This window comes from Mytilus trossulus, chromosome 7, assembly GCF_036588685.1.
Source record: "Mytilus trossulus isolate FHL-02 chromosome 7, PNRI_Mtr1.1.1.hap1, whole genome shotgun sequence".
Lineage (NCBI taxonomy): Eukaryota > Metazoa > Mollusca > Bivalvia > Mytilida > Mytilidae > Mytilus > Mytilus trossulus.
Window position 1 is genome coordinate 75,884,275 of NC_086379.1, and position 8,753 is coordinate 75,893,027.

At 30.9% G+C, this 8,753-nt stretch overlaps 3 protein-coding genes across 3 annotated transcripts; all 3 read left to right on the top strand.

The window, feature by feature from the left end:
• Positions 1-1,449: 1,449 nt before the first annotated feature.
• On the top strand, positions 1,450-1,981 carry LOC134726676 (uncharacterized). The gene is made up of 2 exons (XM_063591089.1): positions 1,450-1,874; positions 1,957-1,981. The coding sequence occupies exons 1-2, from the start codon at positions 1,450-1,452 to the stop codon at positions 1,979-1,981; spliced, it is 450 nt and encodes a 149-aa protein (XP_063447159.1).
• On the top strand, positions 1,979-4,094 carry LOC134727263 (oocyte-specific homeobox protein 8-like). The gene is made up of 2 exons (XM_063591642.1): positions 1,979-2,146; positions 3,702-4,094. The coding sequence occupies exons 1-2, from the start codon at positions 2,080-2,082 to the stop codon at positions 3,971-3,973; spliced, it is 339 nt and encodes a 112-aa protein (XP_063447712.1). The 5' UTR covers positions 1,979-2,079; the 3' UTR covers positions 3,974-4,094.
• Positions 4,095-4,895: 801 nt separating this feature from the next.
• LOC134727264 (uncharacterized) lies at positions 4,896-8,272 on the top strand. The gene is made up of 3 exons (XM_063591643.1): positions 4,896-5,276; positions 7,294-7,447; positions 8,164-8,272. Exons 1-3 carry the CDS (start codon positions 4,972-4,974, stop codon positions 8,188-8,190), a joined length of 486 nt encoding a protein of 161 aa, XP_063447713.1. The 5' UTR covers positions 4,896-4,971; the 3' UTR covers positions 8,191-8,272.
• Positions 8,273-8,753: the final 481 nt, after the last annotated feature.

Consider the following 8,753-nt stretch of genomic DNA (forward strand, 5'->3'; position numbering starts at 1 on the left):
TTTACACATAGTCACCATTTTGCTAGTTGAAATGTATCACCATAGTATCCAGTATTATATTTATTAATATGTTGCGTTATATTCAATCTAACAAATGGTCAACATAATAAATTCCCATTCCTGAGATGAAAATTATTCCTAATTCTTATTGATAATCCACGATATACAACTAGTAACTTTTACTGACATGTGCTTGAGGTCAAATACACTTGATCAGTTAGATAGTCTAATTAACCAATTATATCCAATTAGAAATGGATAGTTTAAAAGATATTTACAGTTATATTTATTAGATTGCAACACTTTATTGATGTTAATTAATCTTTCCAACATATTACAACCTCTTATCACCCCCCCTGCTGATAAAGATAACAAAGTCTAATGACTGGACATGAAACTTTATGTGTAACCATGGTAATCCAACCACTGACCACAAGAACATTTAATATGTAATTTTTAAGTTATTTACTTCCAGGACATGAAAATCAACCCTCCTTTTCTTTTTCTTTTTCTTTTTAGTAGATTCATGGTATGTGTCTTGTTTTCTCCTCAGATACATGATATTTATTCAAATGAAATGAAAAAATCATTTTACCTTGTGAAACGATTTATATAAATAAATTCATGTTGACTGTCAACAATAAAACCATATATCAATGGAATATGCAAAATTATTAAAAACAATCCTTTAGCTTTATATATTATTTTAATTATTTAAAACTGCCAAAAAAGGACAGATAAAATAAAAGTAAAATATAAAAACCATAAATATGTTGTTTTTTAAAACATTAATCTGGATACTTTCTGTCTAAATCTTGAAATTATATATTTCCGGAATAAAAGTATTAACAGTAAAAAGATAGATGTTTCATGACTTTACACTTATGCATGCCAACAATTTATAATATTCTAGGGCCTCTTTGATCTAGTTTTTTTTGTGCATGTCTCTTTCAATTTTTTTTATTTTGATTCAAAATTTATATGTTTCAAAAGACCCTTAATTTTTTTTTTTTCTGATAATAAATGTAAAAATATACTAGTACCCTAGTTATTCAGATTTGAAATATAATTTTTTAAAAACAAGAATAAAATATATATTTGAATACAATACTTTCAGTTTGACATCACATTAATATTCTATTTTGAAATATTTATTTACCAAAAAATATACTAATCAAATCATTCCCTATCTTTAATTTATTTAAACAGCAAAAGTAACATAAATCTGTATAATAGGAAATTTAAGTAGTGTGTGATTTCCTGTTTCTTGTGCTCATGTGGTTGTATCCCTATGGGATATAACATGAAAGGAATCAGTCAGTATTAAGCAACCTGTTAATGTCCTGGTAATGTACACATACTACTGCAGGTACTAGTACTTTGGAAATTTACGTTGCTGAAATATATATTGGACCTTTTTTAAACACAAAATTTGGGAATATAATTAAAATGTCTGAGCAGGAGATATTAAACGTTTTTGAATGCTCAAATGAGTTTGATTTGCTAAGTGACAGTGAAACTTCGAACAGTGAAAACAGTACAGAAGAACCTTGTGGGTCAAGAGATGTCCATGTGTATGATTGGGACTCGTCAGATGATGACATGCCTAATCTCCATATACCTAAAAGACAAAAGAAGAAAGCACAGAAACTGTCAAGTGAAGAGGAAAATCAAGATACAGACTGTTCTGAAAGTGATAATGATCTAAGACTAGATGTGGAAGTGGAGGAGGGAAACCAGGGTTCAGTGGAAGAAGAGGGAGACTGGGATTCTGTTGAAGAGGAGGGAGACCAGGGTTCTGTGGAGGAGGATGATGAAGGAGACCAGGGAGCCCCCAATGACAATGAAGAACACAACAAGGAATCAGATTCAGAGTCAGATGACTCAAATCTTATTGACATTGAGACAGTTTCAAAATTATTTCGGAAAAAGTTAAAGAAATTTGGCATATCACAGAGGATGGCAGCCAAGAATATTTTAAAGTGTAGCCAGTCCACCATTAGTGAACTATATGCAAAGGCCTCAAGACTGAAATCTTCAAAAGAACTGAGTCTTCGAGGCCGGGAGTTATATGACAAAATGCAAACCTGGTTAACATCATCAGCTGCTCAGAAGGAAACCCAAAGAAGTATGATACAGCAAAGGGGTATGTTAACACATCTTTATTTTTATAGAGAAGATTTTGAGATAATTTACCTTCTGAGCCATGTTGTTGTTGGCACTTTCAGGCGCGGATCCAGAAGGTGGGGTTCAGGGGGTTGGACCCCCCCTTTTTTGGACGATCAATGTATTTGAATGGGGACATGAAGTTGGACCCCCCCTTATTGGTCCTGGGTTAAGGACCCCCCTTTTTTTAGAAGGCTGGATCCGCCCCTGATTTTTTACACTATTTAGTTTTATCAAATTTAAGTAAGATTAGAAAAACAAGAACAGGACTGATGGACAGAGGCACATGATCAAAAACCATTCCACGGTTCACTTTTTTTTTTGCATGGGGTATAATTATCTGCAGTCTCATTAAATATTTTCAAAACATCATTAATAAAAAACAATATTTATAATTTCATAAAGTATACTTTTTACACCAAGGAATTTACAATAAACATAATACTTAAATAACAGACCTTCTTTTGAAAATCTAAAATTAAATTGTTTTCCAATTTTTTTTACTTAATTTGGCATTAAAATTTAAAAGATCATATCATAGGGAACATGTGTTCTTAGTATAAAGTTGATTCGTCTTCAACTTCATGAAAAACTACCTCGACTAAAAACTTTAACCTGAAGATGGATGGATAGACAAACAGACGGACCCACAGACTGATAAAACAAATAATATGTGGGGCACAAAAATTATGATTCCAAATTAGACCTTTATATTTTTATACTGATGAATTAGACATAAGAAGATGTGGTGCATGTGGTATGAGTGCCAATGAGACAACTCTCCATCCAAGTCACAATTTATCAAAGTAAACCATTATAGGTCAAAGTATGGTCTTCTTTTAAAAATGTAGATTTAATGAAGTACCCGGTACATTACTAATGAAGTGACAACATCAAGAGATCAATATAGGATAAAAAAAAAAAAAAAAAACTTAAATCAAATAATTGGGGGTGGAGTTAAAATTTTTGTTTATTAAAATCAAATTTTAATAATTTTCCCTGATAAAGTTGAAAAGGGGGGGGGGGGAGGTTCAATGAAAAAAACTATGTGAACTCAGTTGTTTATCCTCCATTGATTGAATTTTTGATGTCGTCCCTAAATAAAAATAAATTTTACCTAGACTGTTTTTTTTAAACTATTGACAACAGGCTGAAATTTTATAAGATAAACCCTTCACAGAAATTAAAGATAACACACTTTAATAATTAAGAGACCAAAATGTATTAATGGCAAATAATTAACAAGAGAATATTAGATAAATATGCTTTCCATACACATGGCATCATAACCATAACTTGTAATTAATTCAATTTGTTGTATAAGTTTATTTTATTTTATGCTTTGGTGTAACTTATATTTTAGGTTTCTTAAATGAAATTCATTGTATAACAGTAACTTAGCTTCATTTCATGGTTTTGATAAAAAAAAAAATAATAATAAAATTGGTAGAAAATATTGCAAGGCACAAAATTTTACAATTATTATATCATTATTATCATAAAAAAAACCTTAACCTTTTTAACCTTTATTTCAGCATACAGTGCCAAACCTACTCCGCCAAGAAAGAAGGGATCTAAGGCTATCAAATTTTCTGCAGTTCAAATGGCTGTGTTGGTCAAATTATATAGAAAAGATGACAGACCAGCAACAAAGAAACAGCAACTGATAGCTGAAGTCCTTAATTTGGAAATTCACCAAATAAGGACTTGGTTCAACAATCAACGAGCCAGAAATTTTCCAGCAGGAAAAGAACATTCTTCACAGAACATTCCAGATGATCTTGATATCTTTGTAAATAATTACTAACAGTGAACTTGTATGTTTTAATGGGACTTAATTTTCTAACTGTATTTGGGCTTCAAAATTATTCATTTTTATTTTAAAAATGGGGGTGGGGGTAATGAAATATTCTTTTTCCAATTTTGATCAGAACTATAATATATTACAACCATTGTTGGCTCTAATTTTGGGGATAGATTATATTCACTTTTTATCCTACAATGGGTTAAATAATAACTAACAGTGTATTTGTGTGTTCTAATGGTATCTGATTTTCTAATTGTAATTCCGCTACAAAATAATTCTTTTTTTATTTTGAAAAGACCCCCCACCCCTGAGTGGGTCTATCCTGCTATGGGTAAAGTTATCTGTTTCCAGTTATTATAAGGCAAGATCTCAAAGATAAAATTATTGTTCCTTAACCATGTTTGGTTGAATTCATTTGGATTTTTTAAAATCAAAAGGAAGATAGTTTTTTTTCAATAACTAAATTATAAGAAAATTGTCTAGAATGTTACCAGCTTGTCCACCTATAAATCCCCAGATATTCATTTTGATATTTTCATTAAAGATTAACAAACTTCCTGTAACTGTTATCTCAGTAACACAACATTTGATCAATTGAACATGTAGCATCAAATTTGATAAAACTAAATTACACATGTATGCATGTGTTACATTTATATGGTGACTGTTCCATAGAGATAGTTAACCGTCAATTTTTTTTTTCTCTCTAAAAATGTGTTTTTTTTAAATATTAAAATGTGTTAATAAAAGATTGATGTTGTATTTGTGTTGTTCAAACTCTGCCTTAAATCTCCCAAGTGGTTACTAGGTTATTTGATTCTTATCTCAGTCTTTAATACTTTTACTTCTTCCCATGGAGGTTAAGTAACCTAATTGCTGTTACATTCTTCCATGGCTATTACTGGCTATTAATAAACAGCAGGGTGTTTGGTTTTATGTTTGAATCACAGGAATAAGTCTGAACAGCATGATTCTTTTCGTAATTTAGTATTGGATTCATGATGGCCACCTTAAATTTGTCAAGAGATCAATTCTATGACCTGTACAAAAAATTACAATTCAGAGTTTTGATAAATTCTGTTGTTAAAGGCAGACATGCAAGTTCTGAAAAGGTGTGCATGGAATATCTTGAGGTTAGTGCTGAGCCACACAATCCGCTTGACAATAAAGCCTTTATTGTAGCACATGTGCTTCCAGGACCAAGTGGTCCAGTCTATGGACGTGTACCAAAAGGACTTCAAGAATTATTTTATAATGTGGACATATTTTCTAATGAAACTGGAACTGTATATGAATTATGGTGGTAAGTTATTCTATGAGTGATGTTGGATTTACATTATTTGCTTAATGTTCAGTGGCATTTGTTTTATGCATATTTCAGGACAAGTAATTAAATGAGCATAAAACAGTTTTCATTTCTGATTTCTTCACTTATTGTATCAGGATTTAAACCTGCCAATCTCCCCCAAGACAGTGAGACTATATATTCTTAAGTCATCTTTTCGCATATCATTCAACTCTTTGTTTCGAAAGCAAGTTAAAATTAGTAATATAACAGCATACATATCTGTGGTCTAATATATTCTATCCATACTAATGTTTTAATTTGCTGAGCCAACCTGCTAGGAATTTATTTTAGGAAAGACAGATTTCTTTAAATCATGTTCAAGCCTGCCACATTCTTTATTTCGGTGGTTGTTGTTGGTTCATGTCTGTCCTATTTGTTTTATTAATTACTAGGCTGTTAGTTTTCTCAATTGAATTGTTTTCATTTTTTATGTTGGGGCCTTTTAAAGCCGACTATAAGGGATGGAGATTTCTCATTGTTGAAGGCAGAAGGTTTGAATTGCCGACAAGTGCTTAAATTCACTATTAATTAAATTAGAATTTGGTTAATGGTTGTCTCAATGGCATTTATACAACATCTCCTTGTGTTTATAGTGTGTCAATATTTTTCAACAAAATTTGACTATACAAAATCCTTCAATAAATGATCTTGAGTGGCTTCCATTTATTTCATTCATACTATAAAAAAAACTTTAGTAAGAACTTGACAATTAGTAGTTCACAGAAATAGTTTTTGGTCAAGCATGAACATATACAATATATGTCGAAAAATATAAAATCTATTTTTATGAGCTGTAGAAACAGGACCAAAGTCAACCTTGCTTTTCTCTTTTTTAGCAGTGAGCATAACTGAATATTATATTTTCAGCAATGTACATATATTTTTTTTATCCTGAAATTTCCAACTTAAGTTGTTTAAATTAAAATTATTGTCTCTAATGTCTACCAAAAAATTCAACATACTTTAAATGAGAACCACGAAGAGGACCCCAAAATGAACTGGTACACAAAAAGAAATATCAATACTACCGCTTGCTTTACATGGAAAAGGGGTAACAGGAGACTTTGTTTGTACAAGTACAAATGAAATAAAGCAAAACAATATTTGTGTATCTTTTATCTGTATAATAGTTAGCTGATTGCAGGGTTACAGTTTTCCTGTTTTACTACTGGCAAAGAATTCTTAGTACATGATACTGTTTTGTTGTACAGTGCTTCAGTTCATTTTCATGAACTATGAACATGATGAACATGAACTTTCATGAAACATTTTTGATTTTAACTATGAATTATTATGGATAAAGTGTGATGAAATAACACAAGCAAATATACATACAAATAACTTGAGGAATCCTGAACAGAATATACCCCCCTTTTTCCCCATCACAACACACAGACAATGAAATCATGAAATTGGCCAGAAGCAACATATAGAAATATCAATCAATATCTTTGGTCTTGTGTCAGTATTGTCTTTGTCATGAAATATGCCCAATCTGCTATACCATATTAAGGCATTTCAAGTGCCATTGCTCATTAACTTTCTGTTGAAAATTCTTGTTTCTAAGGGACATATGATTTCAATGGAATAATCCCATCTCAGTTTAAGAGAAGGAAATTCATGTGGCATTGAATACGTACTGGAGTGTGCAAATATGACAAGGTATATGTATCAAAAATTGTGCATGTGATGCAAACGTATATCATTAAAACAAAACTATGAGTCAAAATTATTGCTGTAACAGACGTTCATAGACCATTCAATGTCCTTCTGTTATAAGTTCTTTTTTTCTCTTCAAAATGAAGCATCACCAAAGTTTGAGATAAACAAACTCATAACTCTTGCTATCAATTTACTTCTGAAAAATCTGAACTAATCTATTGATTCAAAACAACAACATAATTTATCTTATATATATAGGAAAATGTTACAAGGAGTCGTGGCTGTATTACAATGAATATTTAAATTTTAGTAAACCAACAGTTGACAAGGATGAACCAAGCAAGCCAAGTAGGTGGAGCCGAGGAGGAGGGCTCGAGCAGCCTTGTCAATATGTGATTTGGGTTGGAAGACTAATCCTTGAAAAGGTGAAAAAGGATTTAGAGGAATTAGATATTCCTTATCAGGTGGGTTTATCTAAGAAAAGAACCTCAATTTGAATAGACCAGGGTGACCAAAGGTCTAAGTAGTTAATGTTAAGTAGTCTCAATCTCAACTTTATATTTGTCTCGTTTTATAATTTTAGTGCTTGAAACATGCTAACCTAATAAGATCTGACTAAACCGTGTTGTTATTATTCATTGTCGAAGGCCATATTTATGGTGATATCGATATCATTTGGATTCTGGTTGATTGGTAGACTTCTTCCACCAATAAAATTTAAGATTAAACTTCAATAGTTAATCAATCAATCCCATTCTTAAATTGTTGGATTTCTTTCCTCATAATAAAGTATTTTAAAAATCAATTGAGCCACAATGTAGTTGCATAAATTATAATTGACAATTGGCTGAATGTGGTAAATTAAAAACATGAGTTATATTCCATAAAAAAGATTAAAAAAAAATATGCATAGGAAAAGAACAAAAGTAATTATACCAGTTCGTATGCCTTATCTCCGATTGAGGTCTTCAACACAAATCTCTTTGTCCACAACCCTTTGTCACTATAGCATATTATAACTATATTAGGATACAAAATATCTGTCTCATGATTTGATGAATTAAAATGAAGCAAAACAGATTGTTTTTCTTTAAATTTTAAATCATATCTATACAATTGTAATTCAGGTGGGCTGACATAAAGTTGCTGTTGCTTTTATCCTTTACATTATTTCTTTCAGGTTGAGGAAATAGAACATGCGGTTTGAAGAAAAAAGAAGACATTCAGAACATTCTAAATAGCCTTGTTTATAGAAAAATATTTGAAATAAAGTATTTTGCAGATTCATACTTTTAAATTATCATTTTAAATTATCAATCACTTATAATGAGCAAATGAGCTGATATCTGTAATGTTTGTGCCTGTCATTGAAAAATACACAGTTTGATTCAAATTTCAGATTTTGAATGTGTGCATAGTTTATGCCCACCTACGATATTATAGGGGCATAATGTTTTCTGTTCTGTGTGTCTGTTCGTCAAGTTTCAGGTTAAAATTTTGGTCAAGGTAGGTTTTGATGAAGTTGAAGTCGTAGAGGGGCATAGTGTTTTCTGGTCTGTGAGTCCGTTCGTTGCGTTGTCTGACTCATATTGTTTTATTCAGTGTCATAATGTTACTTGTACTCAATTTATTGAGAAAAAAAAACATATTAAATGATTGTCACTATAGCAAAACACTTCCAATATATTACCAATCATTGAATTATAATTAACCAATCACTAATCAATCACTAATCCATCAGTAATCATTCTTAAATCGATCACTAATCTA

Bases quoted from the DNA above. Each gene is read 5' to 3' on its own strand.
- LOC134726676 (XM_063591089.1), top strand. From the start codon at position 1,450: ATGTCTGAGCAGGAGATATTAAACGTTTTTGAATGCTCAAATGAGTTT. The intron at 1,875-1,956 runs GTCAGATGACTC...GGCATATCACAG, and splicing joins AACAAGGAATCAGATTCAGA to AGGATGGCAGCCAAGAATAT.
- LOC134727263 (XM_063591642.1), top strand. From the start codon at position 2,080: ATGCAAACCTGGTTAACATCATCAGCTGCTCAGAAGGAAACCCAAAGA. The intron at 2,147-3,701 runs GTATGTTAACAC...CCTTTATTTCAG, and splicing joins AAGTATGATACAGCAAAGGG to CATACAGTGCCAAACCTACT.
- LOC134727264 (XM_063591643.1), top strand. From the start codon at position 4,972: ATGATGGCCACCTTAAATTTGTCAAGAGATCAATTCTATGACCTGTAC. The intron at 5,277-7,293 runs GTAAGTTATTCT...TTTAAATTTTAG, and splicing joins ACTGTATATGAATTATGGTG to TAAACCAACAGTTGACAAGG. The intron at 7,448-8,163 runs GTGGGTTTATCT...TATTTCTTTCAG, and splicing joins AATTAGATATTCCTTATCAG to GTTGAGGAAATAGAACATGC.